The following is a 24,788-nucleotide window of genomic DNA, read 5'->3' on the forward strand; positions in this document are numbered from 1 at the left end:
TAGGTGTATACTTTTCGACTTACCCCCAAAACTTTAAAGTGAGTTTTAGTGCCAAAAAAGTTAAGTCCAAAAAATGGTATAATGCGAAAAAATCACATTTTTTTCTGCATGATTTTGCCATAACATCACTCCTAGACCTCTAATGAATGTATACTGTAAAAGTGGAAATGTTCGCGGCGTGGAAATTTTCGCTTATTTCGCGATCATTAAATCTCCGCAAAAATATCCACACGCGTATATAATAACACGCAAATATTTCAACCAAATAAACTAAAAACACTAATATCCAAGACGCAAGTTCCTGGTAGTAAACCATGTCGTCCTTGATGTGTAAACGTTGCCATGGTCGGTCGTTTGTCTGAGACATGGCTATACCAATTTGAGTTATTAGTAAAATAATATTATTTCATCTGATTTAATGTTGATTGATTATTAAACTTTCTTCATTTCGTGATAATTACGATCGTTTCTACGTTACTGTTCATATCAATCGCAAAGTTGGTCGGCCATTTTGTAGGTATAATCCCAAAACAGCACACGTTTCATTTGTAACTACAAGATGAACTTGCTGGTATTAGAAATGTTGAGTCTCCGCGTGGTTATACGTTTTATCTAAATCAGACACTATCGATACTGAAATGTAATGAATGGTCTGTTTAATATATTGAAAATACGAAACGGCTACTGTAGAAAACGGTCTATATATGTTTGTAAAATTAGGTCAAGAACATCAATATATCTGCTTTTACATGGCCAAGTCGTATTTAATTACTACCAAACTTATTTGATAACTGCAAAATTAACTATCGCTAATTGAGACAACTGTGGTTGTTTTGACTAGACTTGAATGCTTATCACGTCACTCGGCATGACCGGACGTCCGATCCTTTCAACATGACCTCGAGTGACGCCTCGCGTGGCCTGTCTACCTAGCTTTAGGGAGCAGGTTTCCATGTAATAGTTTGACTAGAAATAATAAAGAGGTGTTCGGTCGCAATTAAATAATCAAAATACTTAGTTAACATTGCATTCAACAGTACACGGGTGATTTCTTAATTTACCATACAGTACGAATACTGATAACGCATGTTATTTATACATAATCGGGGCCTAAAGTTGCAATCAGGTTTCTCGTACATGGTGTATTTTGTTCACCGCTAAAATATATGGTATACATTTTTTTCTGTCACAAAGACGTAATGCAATAATAACACTTACAACCAACTAACCTAAACGTGTCTGTTGATCAAAGTTTGGTATATTCACTGGACTGATGCTCGCGAGCTTTCAATGGAGTTTGCCGACAATGATCTTACTTTATGTACATGGCCAATGACATCGCAGCGCGAAAATATATTTTCATCATGACTGACAGCGCGAAAATATCCACACCGCGAACAGTTTGGAGGCTGACTAAGCGAAAATTTCAACCCGCGAAAATAGCCACGTTTACAGTAAGCCGATTTGGAAGGGCATGAGGTGTATACTTTTGGACTTACAAGCTTTCCAAAAACTTACTCATTTTCTTGTGAGCGTTTTATAAAAGATATCGAATAACAAAAATGACATCTTTAGGAAGCATTGATCTATTTATATGTGTAATATATATTTTAAGGTGTACACGTTGAATTTTGAGGGCGATTTAAACAGTAGTTATCGGTCCAAATGACGATTTTGCCTTGTCTAATCAAAATTTCTTATAAAAAGAAATTCTGCTAGGATACCGAATACATCGTGACGTAGACCGAGCCATTTTTTACAATGGTGCAAAAATTAGTCAAATCCTATGTGCCATTTTTTCGGCTCCCAAATCGCTATTATATCCGCTGGAGCGTGAAAATGTTGGTACCTGTACTTGGAAGTTACACGGATAGGACACTGATCGCCACGAAAGTTGCAAAAACTATGAAAGTTACAAGCCAGCACAGTGTTTCATTGAAATAGGTCATGGGTTGTGTGTTTTACGTTATTAAACACGTGTACCGATATTTCACAGTTAAAATGACCGAGTTACAATGTCGGCGGCGAATCAGTGCGTTTTTAGAATGCAGGTATAAAATATACTGTAGGCTACATGCATGCATATGTGATCTGAATGTGTACTCTAAAATACGCCTTAGTGGAATCAGGCTTGACATGTAATATTACAGTGATATAATTATATATTCTACCTGCTGTTTTCCATTAGAAGACTACCGGGGAGTGAACAGCAGGATCACTGACCACAAGAATCGGACTACCGAGTGTGTCACTGTAAATTTTCTTGTTGGAATTGTTAATAAAAATCAAAGAAATTTTTGTGAACAAGATAATTTACCCAAGCGTAAATTATCTTTAAATAAAAATGGAAAAGATTAAAAAATAATTGTTTCTTGAGTTAAAATAAAGTAACTTAAATTTGATTTGTTCAGATTTGCTTGTTCAATTTTGCATATCCTTCTCTCCGGTAGATGTAAATAGATGTATATGGTCTGTACGTAAAGCATTTAATATACTCGCATAACTCAAGATAATAACCAGTAGCTATTTTGGTAATAACTCTCATAAATATAATTAGCTATAGTTACAATTACTGATATTCACCACTAGCTTACTAAACATATAGGGTTATAGCTTGTTTGAAAATAATAAACCGCATTAAACGCTCATACCATGGATATATTCTAGTGCAAGCCATTTGGGTTTAACTTGTTTAGTTGAAAAAATCTGTTCAAATAGAGATTTCTTTTGTTGGAATAACTGATAAACAACAGCCAAAAAATATACTCAAATTAAACTTCATTTCAAACTAGTGGGGTGACACCTAAAGGAGTGTCACAGAAAGAATGAAGTGTAGTTAGGGAAGATAACTCTGGATGAGCACGAAAGACAGAAAAAAAATAAATGCTGAGGGTGATACAGAAATGTCCGTCTTGAGTTCAGAGGTTCCATGCACGAGTCCTGATTTACATCAAAATCGTTCAATGTCAATATTTCGACCAATAAGAAGCATCAGCGTGGTTATATGGCAATGAAACCCATGTGGTTGAATTCGAATTCCCCTATTTACAAAAATGTACCATTTTGCATCCAAATCCATTGTCTAAACTTCGACCAATCGGAAGCCTTGGCAATGATACCCATGCAATGGAATTTGCAGTCCCCTAATACCAATATATACCATATACCAATGGTAATCGAAATCAAAGAATATCTAAATTTTCACCAGGTAGAGGCAAATAAGTCTGCGGCGGCCATCTTGGCTGACCGATCGGAAAATAAAAGATCAGTTGCAAACCCCATGACCTTGAAGAACATTTTTGTCATTTTTTTTTAAGTGGGACACTAAATAGATTATTGGTTATCTTATAACACTGGTAACCCCAAAAACCTTTATTTCCTTTCCTTTAGCATAAATACCTTCACTTGCTCTTAATTTCCTCACTTTCACTTAATTTTCTCACCTGCACTTAATTTATTCGCGCGACATTTAAAACTCTCAAATACGTTTAAATATTAATACTGGCGAGAGGAAATTGAAGGTTTGGGGGTTACCACTGTAATAATTTTCATAATTCTTCAGTTTTCTGGAATATGACACATTAATTGATTATGAGACATCGATTGGCATCTATGCAAGCATACGTTAGGGTCTCTCGTGTGTTGTTGTTCAGTGAGGCAGTCACCCACTACTATAAGGAGACCCAGCCTCAAAACGATCCTCATTGCAATATATACACATGGTGATAAAACAACCAAACAATCAACCCTAAGTTCATCTTAGTAACAGATGTACTCGCGGTATTCTAATCGATAAATAATTACATATACGATCAAAGATAAAAACAAATGTCATGCATATCATTATGATGTCAAAATCAGGGCTTCTAGGGACCATAGAACAAAATCAAAAATAGATTGTGAGTTTTTCCCGTTTGGGCAGAAGATTTAATAGGAAGGTGAATGCATCCGGGCCTACTGATTGGATATTTAGGTGACTGGTGACGTAACATCCGCCACCGCTCGATAAAATACGACCCTTTTTCAAAACCCTATTGTGGCCGTTCTATGAAAGATATAGAAAAACTAAAGATACGCTTTTCTTCAGAACTATCTCTTCTTGTTACGTTTGGAGTTTCAAATTTTTGGATTGAATCGCTGATTTTTAAGGACCGGTTAAACAGAAGCTACCGGTCAAAGTGACGATTTTGGCATGTTTGACCCAAAATATCTCATAAATACGAATTTCCACAGGGATACCAGATACATCCAGACCTAGATCGAGCCGAGTTTTACAATGGTTCAAAACCCTATCAAAATTGTATGTGTCATTTTTTCCACACCCAAATCGCTACAATAGCCGGCAAAAATCGCGAATTAGCTCATACTATCATTACGTTCCGTAAGGAACGATAACGAGTTATCGTCCCTTACTACACTTCATTCTTTACTAGAGGGTGACACCTGAAGGATGTCACAGATGGAATGAAGTGTAGTAAGGGGCGATAACTCTGTGTGAGCATGTTTTGTCAAAATCGCTCAATATCTAAGTTTCGACCAATAAAAAGACTTGTTCGTAAAGGCAACAAAACCAATCAAGTTGAATTTGCAGTCCCCTTAATACCCCCATATATCAAATCTAATTGAAATTGAACATTATCTACATATTGACCAATCAGAGGCCAGGAATTGGCGACCGTTTTGTTTAAATGTGAAAGTGAGGCTACGAGAGCGACCGGTGTTCAATGATGTTCCTACATATCAAATTTCATCAAAATCGGACAATATCTAAATTGGAACCAAGCAGAGCTCAGTTGATGGCGGCGATTTTGTTAAAAAGAGAAAATCAGGTTACGAAAGTGACTGATTTCCCATGATGTACATACAAATAAACAAGGGCCCGTTGGAGGGCCGTAACATACGCCCGCGCAATATTTAGCCTGGGTAAAGTAGTATTGGAGTTATGGTCCAGACAAGTAAAATCATCAAAGGGGAATAACTCCGCAAATATGGGGGAAAGGGGGCATGATTTTGGTATGCGACACTCCGAGTCATCAAGAGGTATATTTGTGTCAAGTATGGAGAGCCTGGGTAAAGTAGTATTGGAGTTATGGTCCGGACAAGTAAAATCATCAAAGGGGAATAACTCCGCAAATACGGGGGAAAGGGGGCATGATTTTGGTATGCGACACTCCGAGTCATCAAGAGGTATATTTGTGTCAAGTATGGAGAGCCTGGGTAAAGTAGTATTGGAGTTATGGTCCGGACAAGTAAAATCATCAAAGGGGAATAACTCCGCAAATATGGAGGAAAGGGGTATGATTTTGGTATGCCACACTCCGAGTCATCAAGATGTATATTTGTGTCAAGTATGGAGAGCCTGGGTCGAGTAGTATTGGTGTTATGGTCCGGACAAGTAAAATCCTCAAAGGGGAATAACTCCACAAATACGGGGCGGGGGGTAAGGGGCATGATTTTGGTATGCGACACTCCGGCTCATTAAGATGTGTATTTCTGTCAAGTATGGAGAGCCTGGGTCGAGAGTTATGGTCCGGACACCATATGTGCCCGCCCACCCGCCAACATGATAACATTATAATGTACGTCGGGTCGGGCGTATAAAAATCATTAAAACAGGACAATATCTTAATTTGGAACAATTTCCTCACAATATAGGGATTAACTCAATTTCCTCACAATATAGGGATTAAATCAATTTCCTCACAATATAAGGATTAACTCAATCAGATGTAAATTTTCATGATTTTACAGGAATTAGCTCACGCCAATTTCAATCTTGGAGGAAAAGTTAATAATTCATACTTGCGTGAGGAAAATCCCAATTTTTGGTGTTTGCCAGTGGAACAAAAATACAAATGAGAAAAGGAAAATTGTTTGGTTTTCTTTTTGCCTGAATTATTTCAATAAGATGTTATTTTGAGAATTTCCCTGAAGTTCAAAGTCATGATCAGTGTCATTTTGTAGTAGTTGGTGACTACATCACTGAACAATATGCAGGAGGCCTGTCGCATGCCATCCAGGACACAACAAAAATAGCACTGAAAATAAATGACATGTCTTACTCTTAACTATGTTTGTTTTGTTGTTTGCTGGGAATATCACCCCGTGAACAGCCAGGGTCATTTTGAGGTGGGGTCTCCATGTAGTAGTTGGTGACTACCTCTTTTATGCCATCAAGAGCATATTGTTTTCACATGTAAGCAAAAAGTTGAAATATGTTGGTATGGTATTAGAGGTAAAAATATTCGAAAATTTACTCATGTTTACCTGTATTTACTCATATTTACCCGTGTTTACCGGACATTTTGAAGAATATTTTGTAAAATATTGATAAATAAATATTGGTAATTCTTTTATTTTGTCAAGTAATATTCTATAATACCTTTTGCATTAAGTTGAAATTGATTTTAATTCAAAAGAGAAAAAAAAACACATTACAATACATGTTTCCATACCCAGAGTAATGAGTTTAACTTAATGCAACATAATAATTCACAATATTTTAGCATAAATTTGTCAGAGCAGATTTCTCGCACATTGTTTTCTTCGGTGCATGCGAGCGAAAGGTTTAAATATGTTGGTATGGTATTTGAGGCAAAGATATTTGAAAATTCACTAATTTCTACCTGTGTTCAGATGACATTTTGAAGACTATTTTGTAAAATTGTGATAGTTGAATTCTAGTAACTCTGATTTTGTCAGATAATTTTCTATAATACCTTTTGTAATAAGTTGAAATGAGTTTTAAATCAAAATATTACCAAAAAATTACATGACATGATTCCACACCCAAAATTACTTTAATTTAACTTAATGCGACATATAGTAATTGACAATATTTTAGCATCAATTTGTCAGAACAGATTTCTTGCACATTGTTTTCCTCGGTGCATGCGAGCGAAAGGTTTAAATATGTTGGTATGGTATTTGAGGCAAAGATATTTGAAAATCCAATAATTTTCCTGTGTGCAGATGACATTTCGAAGACAATTTTGTAAAATTGTAATGGTTGAATTCTGGTTACTCTGATTTTGTCAAATAATTTTCTATAATACCATTTATAATAGGTTGAAATGAATTTTAAATCAAAATATTACAAAAAAAATAACATAACATGTTTTCACACCAAAATTAACTTAATTTAACTTAATTCGACATAATAATTGACAATATTTTAGCATAAATTTGTCAGAACAGCTTTCTCGCACATTGTTTTCTTCGGTGTATGCGAGCGAAAGGTTTAAATATGTTGGTATGGTATTTGAGGCAAAGATATTTGAAAATCCACTCATTTTTGTGTGTGCAGGTGACATTTCGAAGAATATTTTGCAAAATTGTGAGAGCTGAATTCTGGTAACACTGATATTGTCAAATAATTTTTTATAATGCCTTTTCTAATAAGTTGCAATGAACTTTCAGTCAAGATATTAAAAAAGCTACTGTACATAACATGTTTTCCCACCCAAAATTAACTAAATTTAACTTAATCAGTTAATGCAATCATAATAATTGACAATATCTTTGTCTATCATATGATGTAGGCCTGCTGTAGTGTAGTGAGGAAGTTTCCAGCTCGCAGTGTAGGTGGTTCAATTTAAATAGTTCTACAAAATTAAATGAAATCTTAGCCATATTTAAGTCGCCCGCGTTCTACATATGCTTGTAATGATTTTTATAATGTCCATTGAACCGCGGGACTCTAGTAAGTCTATGTCAGAATATGATCGGTAAAAATTAAAATTTATTTCATTTCTCCTTTCACAACGTAATTCATATATCAGAGAAGTTGCAAAGTAGTAGTCTTGTGTGGGTGTTCGTTCACGAGATAGTGTCCGAGAGAACACGGTTCCGTGTACATTTGTCACCTCAATCTGGAGATTCCCGTTGTTATTTTTAGACGTAAACAATCACAGAGTCGAAGCTAGTCACAAACAAATACACAGACTATCGAAATATCAATCAATAAAATTCGGACACACAGCAGGCCTATCACTACAGTAAATATCAAATAAACAGGAACTATTCTTCGTGCATATTTAGCGTCGTCTGTTTACATCAACGTTAACAAACAAGTTTACTTACCGTCAGCGTTAGGCCTACGAGGCTTCGGGAATTTGCTTGACATTCTGAACGCCGGGTTGATTTTTCGCATGCAATGCATGTTTGTGAAAAGCGACATACAATGATCATGACAAAGCATCTATATTCTGGAGCATTGCCTTTGATATTGAAAAATAGCAATATAAACTGGCAGTGACAGTAAAATACAACTGAACCCAGCTCACCGAGCACTTCAATCAACCGGCGCTTTCACAACACACTTTCGTGACGAGTTCAGGTTGGGCGTTACGTCATCAAAACATGCGATCGTCTGCTGTAGCAAAATACCCCTGTCGAGTGGAAAAATACTGAGAAGGTCGAAAAAATAGGGCATTTTCAAAACAATATTGTGACCGTACTGATAAAGATATCGAAAAACTAAACAGACGATTTTCTCCAGGAAACATTTATCTACTTATATGTGCATTGTATATGTTTCTGGATTTTTTTTTCGAATTTTGAGGGCGGTTTAAACAGAAACTCTTAGTCAAAATGACGATTGTATGTAAGCGAAAGGTTGAAATATGACATTTCAAAATTTACTTATTGCAACCTGTGTGCAGATGAAATTTTGGAGAAAAACTATTTTGTAAAAATAGTGATAATAAAATATTGGTAATTCTTTAATTTTGACAAGTAGTTTCCCATAATACGGTGTAATAAGTTGAAACAGATTAAAAATTCAAAAGATAAATTAGTTAATTAACTCAATGTGATATAACAATTGACATAATTTTAGTAAAATTTGTCAGAACAGGTTTCTCGCACTTGGTTTTCTTTGGCACATGTAAGCAAAGAGCTGAAATATGTTGATGTGGAATTGATAATAAAGCAACTTATAGATATCTGAAAATTTACTAATTCAATAAATTCCAAAGGGAACTATTTTGTAAAATTTAATTGTGATAGCTAAAACCTGGTAGCTCTTTGATCTTGGCAAATAATTTTCCATCTCATACCTATTTTGTAATAAGTTGAAATTAATTTAATTTCAAAAGATAAAAAAATACATGACATCTTCCTACACACCCAAAGCAGAGACATCTAACATATATATATATATATATATACAAGTCTCTGCCCAAAGCAACATAATTTTACTTAATGCAACATAATAATTGACAATATTTTAGCTTAAATTTATCAGAACTGCTTTCTTGCATATTGTTTTCTTTGGTGCATAACAGTTTTCTTTGGTGCATAAAAGTGAAGGGTTTAAATATATTTGAAAACTTTTTTCATTTATTTAATAATGCAAAAGATGATATAATTTGACACTGTCCTAGGGACCATCCCAATAAACTTAATTATAAAGGCCAAGGGCAGGTCAGAGACTTTAATTTAAAAATTTAAAGCATTACTTAGAATATAAATATTTCATTAAAAATTTGAAAAAAAAACTTCTATTACTGAAAAAGAATTGTTCAATATACTGCTAGTGTGTACTTAAGTAAATACACAGTAGTTCCTTGAAAGTTCGTGTCATCGTAAGCTAATATGTACGAGATATTATTCTCGAAACGTCGTTGCTCCTCAACATAAACAAATATCAGCTGATCAAGACATCAAAACATCAACTAACGACACAGTAATTTCATCAAACAAACAAACAGTTAAGAAATTAAATATTACATATTTAAACGTCACCTGTCTCAAAAACGTTAATAAGCAAGTAACATTTACACTAGGCCTACTGGAAGCCTACGACTCCGTACGAGTTTAAATTTGTTATCGAAAAGAATTGAACGCTGGTCTGGGTTGACGATGAATACTGATCCTGGAAAGCATTAATTATGGTCATAATAGAACAACTGTAACCTCCAATGTCACTTTTAATATAACATGATATTAAAAAGTCCTGGTCCTGACGGGAAAATGTAATACAACTCACTTAGAATGCAGCTAAAGCCTGGAGTTGAACGAGTAAGCGGCGTGAAGTCCCCGGTGTTATTCCATCCGGAACTCATCGGGGAATCATTTCAGTGATCAATCGGAACCCCTCGTCATTTTCTCCGAAACTAGACTCGGACCAAAGTAGTAACCATTTTGGACTACTTTCGATCACATGACACAAAAAATGGCGGCGCCCATGTTTCATTAAACGGCGAGATTCAGCGATCATCATAAATCGACATGTGAAAACGGTAGTTAATGGGATGTCAAAAGTTTTCCTCATCACGATTGTAGTATGTCGTTATATTTCTCATATTTCGATCATTAGGAAGTCGCTGATTTACCTCCAAGTAAATATTTGTCTAACAGTCTCAAATGGTAATGTTTTGTTTTGTCAGCGAGTGTTCGAGTGTTAAGTAGGGTATTTCTGTTACTCAATACATATTAGTTCTCTAATTTTCTTAAATGATTTCGACAGATCTCACCCTGGATTCTTTTATCTTTTAAGATATATATCTATATATTTGTCATGACAGGTCTGATATAATATATATGTACATCAATATACAATACAATGTATACATTTGTATATGCCAAGATATCTATAAACATCATCATTCCTGCCATCTCATTATGACAGCCACATTTTTACCAATTGCAAGATTTGCAGAACATCATGATCACCTTCAAATATGATATTTTTGTAGATATATTTATATGTAAAAACACTGAAATTTAAGACTCATAATTTGGAGGAATTAGCATACTTGAATGTTATGATTATGATATTTCAAGTACAATTGTATTTCTTATTGATATACATCCAAATTATCACAAGCATAAAAAGACTTCTACAATATCTTAATTACATGTATGCAGGAATGTTTATGTTATAAATGCATATAAATTATAATATGAAATCTAGACAAAAGTAAAATACAGAAAACTTGTAAACACGGCCGAGATAAGTTTTCATGAAAGATGTGTTCTCCTTTCTCTAACTTGAAAATCATAAAAATAGAAGTGACAGCAGATATAGGTCTAGTCTGATTCATATTACACCAAACCCAGAATATCTGTACTGTTCCTCCAAAGCTGGATTATAGTCTGATTTATATTATACCAGACCCAGAATATCTGTGCTGTTCTCCCACAGCTGGATTATAGTCTGATTTATATTACACCAGACCCAGAATATCTGTACTGTTCTCCCACAGCTGGATTATGCACTCATACATTATATACAGGGTATAATGATCATACCTGCACTTTGATAAAGTCTATTTTTTTTTCAATATTAACAAATCTTTGCAAATATTATATATATATGTATATACTATTATATTATTTTCATCAGCATTATACAGAACACAACCATGTGTCATCCACAAAGGCAATTGAACCAGGATGTTTTCTTTAGGAAAGTGGTTAACATGGAGTTTTTTTTTCCAAAAAGCAAATAAAATTCCTATAAGAACATTATTTCAAATAATACAAAACCCGTTAAAGAATGGTGAAATAAAATATGTTTATGTTTATGAGGTATAAAAATACATAGTTAACCCTGAAGCATATCAATTTGGTATGATTCTATTAATATATTATGATAGAGGATAAAGTTTACTAATGGTAAAATCATTATCCGGTTCTCCAACTTTTCTTCTATCATGCATGTCTCCACATATATGTCTCCAGAAATGTGTTTTTTCTTATCTTGTTGTGTTTCTTTTTGTTTAAAGTTCACGGATTTGATTTTTCTATATGATTACATCCATATACACTGTACATACCAGAAAAAATATTGATGTGATGGAAAATTGCCTCCTAGGCCGGTGAAGGAAAGCTTGGAATAGCCCTTTATGAAAACCGGAACATTGACAAGTCAACTTTTGTTGCTTCATGCTACAGCTAAAACAAAATGTGTACCAGTGTAAAAAAAACACCAGCTAAAAGTGACTTGACATTTTAACAGTGACATTGACTGTTGACACAGTGATAATTATCTCTGGTCAGCTGAACCAAGACGGAATTTTGTTAAAAAAATAAACTTAAATAATTCATTAAAACCTGGAGTAGAAGGTCATTAACTGTTGTTGACAGATATCATATGTAATTAAATCACTGATGATATCACAGTTTAATCACCTTTTTATTTCACTCCACAATCCAAGCGAAATATATTCTGAAGAAGTTGAATTCTAGTCTTATTTACTTTTTAATTAAAATTAAATTGAATTAGAAGATTGTTCCAAACTACACTTACTGTACTTAAAGATTTCTGTTAATTATTCACCTATAAATAGGATTGATAATGAAATTATCATTATTATTGAGCAGTATCTATACCAAATGAGGTGTTTTCACAACTCAATACCTATAAACTCTTTAATCAACACAAAAAAGGACATTTATTATAAAGTTCAACAATCTATTGCTTCTGGTAGGAGTGACTGTTAACGAAAAGTTTGAAGTACAATGGAGTAAATGGTAAAAAAAGTTACAGTAGTTAATTCATAAGTTGGGTATTTGGTTTGAATTGCCAAGTATGATTAAACTATTACTATTACAACTATTATTGATATCATTTTTACACTTCACCAGAAGCACCCTTTGTACTTACTCCCAGCCCTTGACAAAGCCAAACATACTAGTATTTTTTTGTCTTTTTTTCCACTATCTTTCCTAACTTCTTCTCTCTTTCACACTTTCCTGTCCATCTTGACAATAAAGTGAAATATTTATCATAATTAATAAATTAGGAATACCATTTTGATATAAAATAGGCAATTCATTAGTTCATATGTGAATGCCCTCCCCCCCCCCCCCCCCCCCCCCCCCTTCCATTTTTGTTTGGTGATTGGATTGGAAGTTCAATATATGTATGCCATATATGCATGGTAAAAAAAAAATTCTGATGGGTATTTTGATGAATATGCAATGACATGTTGTTTTTATGTCAATATTCAGCTTGTAATGAAAAACAGTGTTAAAGAGGCTGATGATGAGGGTGAGGATGTAACAATCAGGTATCTAACAGTATATATCAGGATAGTACATTCACATGATGATGATGATGATGATGATGAGATTGTTGGTTGTACATTTGAGAGTGAGATGATACATTATAATTTGACAACAGTTGTGTTGATATATCTTGTACATGAAAATGAAAAAAAAAGAATAAATTACACTTGTATATACATGTACAAGTAATAAATCTCTGGTCAGCTGATGTCTTATTCAATTAAAAACTTTGCTTGATAAATTAAATGGCATGTCACTTTCATCCATTAGAATACATGTACTGCAAGTGCATTTGTTCCTAAGTTGAACTTAGGTTGGTTTGTTTGCTAGTTTCATCACCACACATATGGTTCAGTCATGCAGGATCATTTTGAGGCTGGGTCTCCTTGTAGTAGTGGGTGACTACCTCACTGAATAACACACAGGAGACCCTGAACATATGCTTGGATAGATGTCAATTGATGTCTCATAATCAATTAAAGTGTCATATTCCAGAAAACTGTGAGAACAATCACACTGGTAACCCCAAACTTTTCAATTTCCTCGTGCCAGTGTTAATTTTTAAACATAATTGAGGATTTAAATGTTGCACGAGTGAATGAAGTGCATGTGTGGTATTATTAGTAAGTGAAAATGAGGAAATTAAGTGCAAGGTATTAATGTTAAAGGAAAGGAATTTATTTTTATCCATCTTTCCTGTTCCACCAGAGTTATCGCCCCTCACTACACCCAAGCATATTGACTAATGAGTGAAAAGTACAAATTAGATCCAAGCTATTATTGTTGAATCTCTTAGATAACCTCACAATCTTCAAAGTAAATGGTTCAACTTACCAATCACAACAGTTGTTAATTGCCAACAGATTTCATATCAAGCTCTACAGAAACATACAAGTGCCATGAACAAATCAAACATAAAAACTGCCAGGAAAAAAATGAGAATTGACAATACACCATAGAAATTGTAACTCAATTTCAATTTTCAATTTCTTTATTGACCGTAGGCCTTGTGGCCCATAAGTACATAATACAAATACACAATACATGAAAATGACAATGAAACAGCAATGCAATACATTGTGGAGAACGGGTTACATATGTAAAGATCGAATCTTATTTGCTTCGAATATGAATTTACCCAGGTTACACAATTCTTTGGTATTATTGACACTTAATAACTGTATTAATTTAAACATTGATGGCTTTTGCCAGTAGTACTTTTCAGAAAGAATATACCATTACATGATAAAACACCACTGAAATTATACACAAGTGCATGGGTTCGGGAAAATTTCTGTAATATTATTTTTAAAACATCCACTTCACTAAAAGGTATTTTTTTATAGAGTTATATATGTATATAGGTTTCAGAATCAAGGTTGCTACCTGTGAATTAATGTAAAATTTAAAATCATATATAAAATGCATTTCAAATACGGTATTTGATGACTCAATGATGTAATGTCTAATGTTTAAGATTTTATTTCATTCTTATGATAATCATACTCATGACACTTATTTTTTTGACTCAAGCATCTACCCGAATTAAATCAGTCTAGCTATTATTAATGTGTATTCTGGGTGAGTTAACTAACATTTATGACATTTGGCAGACAATAGGACTTTTTTGGGATAATTTTGTTGATATAAGGAATGCATCGCTGTCGATAAAAAAATAATGGATCTAATAAAAACAATAACCTGGCTGTAGATGTTATATGTACCGGTACACACACAGTAGTTCTGTAATCTTTACAAATACGGTTGGATCATAAATATAACACAAAACTAAAATGAAAAACATGTCAATAACATTTATATAACGCTTACTCTTCACATATACAGTGAAATACTTAAAAACCGCATGGAATAGACTGGGCGCAGCCATGTTGTTTACCCTATCGACAGCTATAGTTCGCGGTAATTTGGTCATCGTCCGGCGAATCACCTGGACCCATCATTTTCATGTGTATTCATACACTTACCTCCGAGCCTACGTTCGCAGACGGAGGCGAGGTGTTCCGATTGTTCAGTGATAATACCCGATGAGTTCAGGATGGCGTTATTCTATAGTTTTCCTTTATTTATGCGGACAAGACGACCAAACCAAGTGCGTTTATAATTTCTATTCCGTATAAACTTCATACGGCAATTTTTACGGACCTGTTGATGTTACTGCAGGCTTTAAAAGACATCATCAAGATGACTCGCGCAAAACAAATATAAAACCAGTTGATCTGTAATGATTTTAATGCTTATAACTATGTATGCCGTTCCGGTCCATCTGTTCAACCGTGCTAAACGGAAAGGAAACACCTGGCCTTGCGTCATCAAAACAGGCAGCGTATTTATAGGAAATTACCCCAGTCGAGTGGAAAAATACTGAGAAGGTCGAAAAAATAGGCAATTTTCAAAACAATATTGTGTCCGTTCTGCTAAAGATATCGAAAAACTAAACAGACTGTTTTCTTCAGGAAACATTTATCTCTTAGTATGACCGTTGTATATATCTGTGGATTTTTTTTCTGAATTTTGAGGGCGATTTAAACAGAACCTCTCGGTCAAAATGTCGATTTTGGCATGTTTGACCCAAAATATCTCACAAAAACGATTTTCCACAGGGATACCAGATACACCCAGACCTAGATCGAGCCGAGTTGTACAATGGCTCAAAGTATCAACCGAATTGTATTTGTCAATTTTTCTGTCCTCAAATCGCTATTATATCCGGCAAAATAGGCGAATTAGCTCGTATTATCATTACGTTCCGTAAGGAACGATAACTCTAATGAGTTATCGCCCCTCACTATACACTTCATTCTTTATTTATCAAACAGGCTGCCTCTACCCCACCTGACCACTCACAAAAAGATATAACAATAAAATCAAACAGGCTGCCTCTACCCCACCTGACCACTCACAAAAAGATATAACAATAAAACTATTTTTATTAGGTTGTAAAATAATGATAATAATAAAAATCAATGTAATTATTTGAAAGGAATTAATCACAATCTTCAAAGTAAATGGTTCAACTTACCAATCACAACAGTTGTTAATTGCCAACAGATTTCATATCAAGCTCTACAGAAACATACAAGTGCCATGAACAAATCAAACATAAAAACTGCCAGGAAAAAAATGAGAATTGACAATACACCATAGAAATTGTAACTCAATTTCAATTTTCAATTTCTTTATTGACCGTAGGCCTTGTGGCCCATAAGTACATAATACAAATACACAATACATGAAAATGACAATGAAACAGCAATGCAATACATTGTGGAGAACGGGTTACATATGTAAAGATCGAATCTTATTTGCTTCGAATATGAATTTACCCAGGTTACACAATTCTTTGGTATTATTGACACTTAATAACTGTATTAATTTAAACATTGATGGCTTTTGCCAGTAGTACTTTTCAGAAAGAATATACCATTACATGATAAAACACCACTGAAATTATACACAAGTGCATGGGTTCGGGAAAATTTCTGTAATATTATTTTTAAAACATCCACTTCACTAAAAGGTATTTTTTTATAGAGTTATATATGTATATAGGTTTCAGAATCAAGGTTGCTACCTGTGAATTAATGTAAAATTTAAAATCATATATAAAATGCATTTCAAATACGGTATTTGATGACTCAATGATGTAATGTCTAATGTTTAAGATTTTATTTCATTCTTATGATAATCATACTCATGACACTTATTTTTTTGACTCAAGCATCTACCCGAATTAAATCAGTCTAGCTATTATTAATGTGTATTCTGGGTGAGTTAACTAACATTTATGACATTTGGCAGACAATAGGACTTTTTTGGGATAATTTTGTTGATATAAGGAATGCATCGCTGTCGATAAAAAAATAATGGATCTAATAAAAACAATAACCTGGCTGTAGATGTTATATGTACCGGTACACACACAGTAGTTCTGTAATCTTTACAAATACGGTTGGATCATAAATATAACACAAAACTAAAATGAAAAACATGTCAATAACATTTATATAACGCTTACTCTTCACATATACAGTGAAATACTTAAAAACCGCATGGAATAGACTGGGTGCAGCCATGTTGTTTACCCTATCGACAGCTATAGTTCGCGGTAATTTGGTCATCGTCCGGCGAATCACCTGGACCCATCATTTTCATGTGTATTCATACACTTACCTCCGAGCCTACGTTCGCAGACGGAGGCGAGGTGTTCCGATTGTTCAGTGATAATACCCGATGAGTTCAGGATGGCGTTATTCTATAGTTTTCCTTTATTTATGCGGACAAGACGACCAAACCAAGTGCGTTTATAATTTCTATTCCGTATAAACTTCATACGGCAATTTTTACGGACCTGTTGATGTTACTGCAGGCTTTAAAAGACATCATCAAGATGACTCGCGCAAAACAAATATAAAACCAGTTGATCTGTAATGATTTTAATGCTTATAACTATGTATGCCGTTCCGGTCCATCTGTTCAACCGTGCTAAACGGAAAGGAAACACCTGGCCTTGCGTCATCAAAACAGGCAGCGTATTTATAGGAAATTACCCCAGTCGAGTGGAAAAATACTGAGAAGGTCGAAAAAATAGGCCATTTTCAAAACAATATTGTGTCCGTTCTGCTAAAGATATCGAAAAACTAAACAGACTGTTTTCTTCAGGAAACATTTATCTCTTAGTATGACCGTTGTATATATCTGTGGATTTTTTTCTGAATTTTGAGGGCGATTTAAACAGAACCTCTCGGTCAAAATGTCGATTTTGGCATGTTTGACCCAAAATATCTCACAAAAACGATTTTCCACAGGGATACCAGATACACCCAGACCTAGATCGAGCCGAGTTGTACAATGGCTCAAAGTATCAACCGAATTGTATTTGTCAATTTTTCTGTCCTCAAATCGCTATTATATCCGGCAAAATAGGCGAATTAGCTCGTATTATCATTACGTTCCGTAAGGAACGATAACTCTAATGAGTTATCGCCCCTCACTATACACTTCATTCTTTATTTATCAAACAGGCTGCCTCTACCCCACCTGACCACTCACAAAAAGATATAACAATAAAACTATTTTTATTAGGTTGTAAAATAATGATAATAATAAAAATCAATGTAATTATTTGAAAGGAATTAATAGTCGGCCATGATAATGTCCTAAGTGTATAAAACACTATACCTGTATGGTGTATTGGAAGGTATTGCCTTTCTAGACTAGAGGAATGGTTGCATTATGGATCAATCTCCTCCAGCGTGAACCAGTAGCTAATAATCGTTGTCTCATTTTTCTACCAGTTAATTTACCATGCTATGAACATATGTATTTACAATAGCTGATTAAAGTCCCCGACCATTGGTGTAGAGTTGAATTTAATGGAATGTAGAGGAAATGTTTGCATAGAAAATGATTAAACAAGATAATATATAATGACCAATTTTTTCAATACATAAAACATTTATTTGATAAGATAAAGTAAGTCTTTCTAAAATTCGGGTCAATTTCCTTGAAATTGATAAAGGTTTTTTTTTGAAAGGCAGAGAAAGTGTAAACTGTTTACATATGGACAGTGCACATTGATAGACAAAAGACAACAACATTATTGTAGGGCAACTGGGTCTGTCTCAGACAACCCTAAGAGAACAAGGGGGCTTGAATCACGTACATGGTTATAGAGGGGAAAATGGCAAATTGCTATTTTCATGTGTTCAATTTGTTTAATGGTGTTCAGGAAATGGTTTACACTATCTCTGATATAGTTGATCTGATTCGCTGATGTCATGGTGAACCATAATGTAGAGTTTTGCATTTAGGCATTGCCACTCAGTTAATGGTATTGAAATGTGTAAAACAAGAGTTGTCAGAAGACAGCATAAAGCTCTCCGAGTGCGCTGAAATTCAGAATATTTTTTTTTAAACAAGGGTCTAAGGTCACGATCAAGGTCAGTAGGTCTGTTGATGCAGTACCATGCAATAGGAATGTTTGGGCACAAGGACATGTATGTTAAATATGAAAGCCCTATCTCGCACAGTAAGCATACAATGTCAAGGTTAACCTGCGGCCAAGGAAGGTTTCTGAAAACTTTTCTAAAAATACGAGGTCAATTAAGACTAAAAACTAAAACTATATACATAATAATATACATTGTACATGTAGATAATTTGTTTCTAGGAATTTAATCAAATCATCTGGTACTACTAAAGTTGATTTGAATAAAGTCTAAAATGAATATCCCAAATAAATTTCTATTAGAAAGTTTGTGTGCTGTTTATAAATATTGTATGTCACCAACCTCTTAAAGATTATTTTTAAAGCTTAAAGTCTTGAAAATAGTCCCTGAGGTCTAGTCCACCCCTGGAGGTTTAGTTTCTTGGTTATATCTTTGAAACCGTTGCGATTCCCAACCCATAATCATATATAGCATTGTAGGTCATCAAGAGATCAACATAATCCTTATAAAAAATAGGCCCTGGTGCCTTTTTCCACATCTAAGGACTTGCCAGTAGTTTCTTGATTTTGAAACCATTGCCATATATAGCATTGCTGGACATCAAGGAATAAAAACAATCCTAATGTTACAATAGGCCTATTGTCTACCCCACCCCGAAGGACTTGGTTTCTTTAAACACAATCAAATTATTACTAGTTCAATGAAAATACTTACAGACACCATTTGATTGACCTGCCATTAGCTTTCTTTGGCTATACTTCAAGTCAATGCTTGTGTTGGCCAGCAAGGCTTATTACAAGATAATGTTTTACATGGTACAAGCGTACCATAATCAGAAAAGTATATATAAGCTAAATTGGTTTAATTTAATTAGTTACATATAGTAAGCCAGAGGTCCTGCGTTTGATCCATAGCTCTCTGTCATGGTTCCCATGTATGGACGCGGTAACATTGAAAAGCATAACATTCAAAACCATCTCTATGGCTGATGAAAACTCAAGGATAAGGTCTTTCCTGGAAAGGGAGTACAATGTATGTAATGATCATATAGTAATATTCCCAATGTGATTAGCCTTATCCCCCTCCCCCCAAAAAAGAAATTAGAAATTCCCAATTATGTCAATAGATTAAAACTTCCGAAAAGCGCAGAAAAAAAGAAAATTGCAAATGATTAACACAAAACAGTTGATCAGATAAAAAGACGGTCAATGGCCAAAATTGGTGTGTGCAATGATATATACAGCTAGAAGTTACATTGCATTATAAAAATCTAGTAAGCGTGATACACATGAAACAGTTATTAGCAAATTATCTATGAAAATTTGCAATATAATCTACATGTAAACTATTTCCAATTCGGTCGATTGGACTTTCCCAAAATACACTGCAATAAAACTATCAAGTCATGCCGAGGTTCCTAGTCTGATCCGTTGTGGAAGCATTAAAAAATATAACGTTAATTTATCACGGAGAAATTATCTACAGCCTGGCATTATATTCACCAGGGTTACTTATTTTACGATATATCGTATTAGATACACAAAATATATGATTATATGGAATGTTTAGATGGATATTGCTCATTGAATAATGGAATGTTGTCTTGTTTTTTTTTTTAAATAAAACTTCGCTTAACTATATGTATATTGTAAATACTGGAAAATGACACTGCGCCTTTGCCAACCATACCATTATGAGATTGTTGAAATTGAAGTACTGGGTAGACACATTATATATTAATAACTGACGGATTCCACAACTGTTGACAATAATGAAATATTTGTATTTTGTACTGTATGAGCTGTATGACGGCAACTGATTTTAATTTAAATAACCAATGATTCGTTTCTTTACCCAAGTTTTATAGTACTTACTGATAATGTTTATACCAGAATTGCTAGTTTATCATGAGTGCCAAACCTTCATCAATCCATTTTTCTGACATTTACACATTTCATTAGGAAATTAATTACGTCCAGCTCTGCTAACTTCGCCCCTCTTCAACAAAGTCTTCAACCCCGAGGACGTACACAAGACCTACGACAACTTTGATTGATAGTTGGGCCCAAATTATGTAACATGAGATGACAAATGCAACATCGATACCAGGACTCAGACCTGCGACCTCCGATTTATAGACGGGCGTCCAACCATTAGAGCTACCTGACCAATGCCTGGCATTCATTCATCTCAGTCAAGTTCTGTTCTCAACAATGTTACACTCGATCTGCATGTACTTAATCTGTAAATTGGTCCACAAGCGGAATTTCAAACACTTGTAGTCTACCTGTGACTGCCAGTAGATGCTGAAGATTGATATCGGTCAAAAGAAACAAAAGTTTAAAATTGAATTTGGTACATTTCTGCCACACTTACCTTTGATTTTAGTACATCTGCTTTTCCGACCATTCTATATTTTCTACGTTGAATCTTTGTTTTCATTTTGATATGCAAACGAGTTATACGCCAACTACAACTGACACAGTTTACTGATGTTACTGATGTTAACGTAGTATCAGCGGTTTTTTACGATCTATTTAACATAAGAGTGTGATTCCTAGATGTTAATTATGGTGTTTTCGAATGTTTGCTTATTATCTTTTACTTCTATGACGATCTGATAACTTGTAACGACGGAAATGACAATTTGTATTGCACATGCGCGCTTGCAACTCTCACGGTACTTGCAAAGTACATGCTACACCGGACAAGCCGGTAAATTGCCAATCCTTATATGCATCAGTGTGTAACTCAAACGGGAGGGAGTAGTTAGAATAACTTAAAACTGGTGGTTCAACAAGTTTTTCTTTGATCGTATCAAAGGCTAACTGCTGCTCTTCTCTCCAAATCCATTTGGCAGGATCGGTTTTAGGCTTGGGGCTTATGAGAAAAACTGCGTTGGACGCCATTGTCGTACGGGGTTGCTATATAGATAGGTAATCGGGGTTCTTCCGTTTCAAAAGTTTTATTAATATGCAGTACAAAGATCTGTAACAAAAAAACAAACACATTACTCAAATATACTTACGTACACACACTCTCCAACCTCGTACCAATACACAGCATAATATATTACTACAGTATATGGTTAGAGTGATGTTTAGGCTGTTCACTACAGCAGCATCTGCTAGCTACAATGAAGAAACAAAGCAACAGTATCAATATTTATACAAGCTGACACTACAAGAAATCTTAGGTAATTTCTGCTCCTGAAACACAAAGTATGTTCATGGTTCCATTCATAGTTTTGTGAAATTATGAATTGCTAAACAATAATAAAGTTGCTGTTTCACGTACTTTTTCACAACTTATACAGAGCTTTAAATTGTTTAACCACCCAGACACACCTAAACCTATCTACCCATCAAGCATATGTAGTAAACCTTAATATCGTCATCATAATAACACGAAATACTGGTAATCTAGTATATTTTGCTAAAACTGGCACATGTATTTACACATTGATTACTTCACTTTACTGAGGGGGTTGGGTTCTCTGCAAGATATTGTAAAACCAATCCCCATAGCGTTTCACAGTGGCCGGATCGAGGTACTGGTCAACAAATTCCTCGTCATTTGTGTTATAATACGCAAAACATTCATATTTGTTGCTCTTTTGTCTTTACTACAGTCTACACAGCCAGTGGTTACCGATATAAAATACATTGAACGAAAGAAGATTAATTCAAATACCCTTTAATTTTAAGTAAATAATGAATATCGACTCCTATAATATACATTATAAGTCTGCTTTACTCAATTATGTTTGTCTTGTTTCAGTCCTGGTGGTAGTTCAGGTAATACAATATTTATTTATCCAGATGGATTTCTATGAAATATCACTAAAATGTGTTTTGTAAGATCATTAATTAAATTGCTGCATTAGGTATATTTTAATTAGTATTTTTCTAATATCTGGTGTTATAATATTTGGTCTTGTAGTATTGACATATATGTTGTTGTATAAGAAGATAGCATAAACCTATAAGACCTATCCATTTGCCTTTAGCAAATATCTCTGTTGTAACGTCTCATTGAAGTGCAATTCCAACATTACAAGTCTTTCGGTATAAATATATATATAATTTTTCAACAAATTTTATAACATTCATGCTTACGTTTAATCACCTACTGGTGAAAAAGAGAAGGGATACTATAATTGTTACACCAAGATTTGTCAGCATTCTAGCAGCTTCATTCCTTGAGGAATTTGGATCAAATTTCACCAAATTACAAAAGACTATGATAGCTAAGATTTGTTGGATCAAGGTCACCGTTTTTTTGTTTTTGTTTTTGTTTGTTTCGGAATATCATTGTCAACGGTCTAGCGACTTCATCCCTTGGAGCATTTTAATAAAACGTTACACAATTACAAATATCTTAGACAAAAAAAAGTGTTGACTGGTCAAATTCATGGTTACTATGTTTAGAAAAGATCAGTTTTATCTAACCTAATTAAAAGAATTAAGATTACCATTTCTTGTATTATTATCATAAGTATTCCTTTAGCAGTGTTCAGTATGCTTGTTTATTGTAAGTTCTTCTAAATTGAAATATTATCATGTCACATGACGACAAATCAGCGATTCTATGTAATATTATTTTGGTTTATTACTTGATAAATCAAAACATTGCCTTCGAGAAGAAGAAAGATACAAATTATATGTTAATAACTACTAAAAATTACAAATGTATCGTCCAACAAAGTCTAACCTGTTGGATGATACTGGGAACATGATCATTAATATTAAGAAGTACTTGTAAGTGCTTAATTTTGCTAAATCATATTATGGCAATTCATTGAATAATCAAAACAAAATCTGTATTTCAGACGGACTGAAACGTAACATCTTGTATGAGTCATCTGGTAAGTGGTTTATAAACATTTTTCGCTGAAACTTATAAAATGGTGGTAGATATATAGAATAGTATTCTTCAAGAATAAAAACACAAACACAAATAGAAATCGCCCCGACCATTCAACAAGTCCCATTTTTACAACATCATGTTTGCCGTGTCATACCACAATTCATCAATTTTCGCTAAAATCGGACAATATCTAAATCGTTAAAAATCAGGAAATGTAACAGATGTTACTGCGACCCTATGATTTAACTACATATACAATATCGTCATAATTGGACAATAATTTATTTACCTATCAGCGGCCAGGTAATGGCAGTAGTTTTTGTTTTCGCACAAAACAGGCATCGTAATTGTTTTCGAAGCACCTGACTACACCAAAGAAACTGAAGTACATATTGATCCATGATAACCCCGAATTTGGTGGCCATTTTGCCTTAAACCCTGATGTGTTGTCATGCCAGGTATCCTCCATTTTCTTCTTGTTAAATAAAACAGAACGTGAATTGCCTCTAGATAGGATTCTACCAATCAGGGATAGCGTCAGAAATTTTGGATATTTGACCAAGAAATTAAACGGCGCATAATTTGATATCACACTTATCATGTATAATGCCCGACTTGGAAGTTTCAATTTTTCTGCAAACATACCGTAGAGTTGGCCTAAGAGTCTGTTTCGAAATAATTGATACTATTTCTCCTGTCAGTGACATATATAATCATAAATAATTGAAATGAATTTATATACTCATCAATGCGAAGAAATACGCAAATTTACTATGGTGACCCCAGTGTGTTCCATTCTATGGATTGTTGGAAGAATAACATATTAAATTTACTTAATTGTATTCAGGTAGTGGATAATGCATCCAAACATGCATTTCTGCATACATATACAGAAGTTACACAACGAGTGATCGTTGGATCTGGAATTTATTG

General features: G+C 34.1%; 1 protein-coding gene and 1 long non-coding RNA gene across 2 annotated transcripts in view; one reads left to right on the forward strand and one right to left on the reverse strand.

Annotated features, from left to right (window-relative positions):
- Positions 1–24,788, forward strand: part of LOC117340597 (nephrin-like) — a 48,117-nt gene that overhangs the window by 13,525 nt on the left and 9,804 nt on the right. The window contains exons 7-8 of the mRNA XM_033902361.1: positions 22,767–22,783; positions 23,818–23,853. Of these exons, the coding sequence (XP_033758252.1) occupies positions 22,767–22,783; positions 23,818–23,853 (53 nt within the window). The remainder of the gene's footprint in view (positions 1–22,766; positions 22,784–23,817; positions 23,854–24,788) is intronic.
- On the reverse strand, positions 11,786–17,244 carry LOC117340317. The gene is made up of 2 exons (XR_004535433.1): positions 17,054–17,244; positions 11,786–11,901 (listed from the first exon to the last, which is right to left on the reverse strand). It is a non-coding gene; the product is annotated as an uncharacterized LOC117340317 (long non-coding RNA).

Source organism: Pecten maximus, chromosome 13 (assembly GCF_902652985.1).
Source record: "Pecten maximus chromosome 13, xPecMax1.1, whole genome shotgun sequence".
Taxonomy (NCBI): Eukaryota; Metazoa; Mollusca; class Bivalvia; order Pectinida; family Pectinidae; genus Pecten; species Pecten maximus.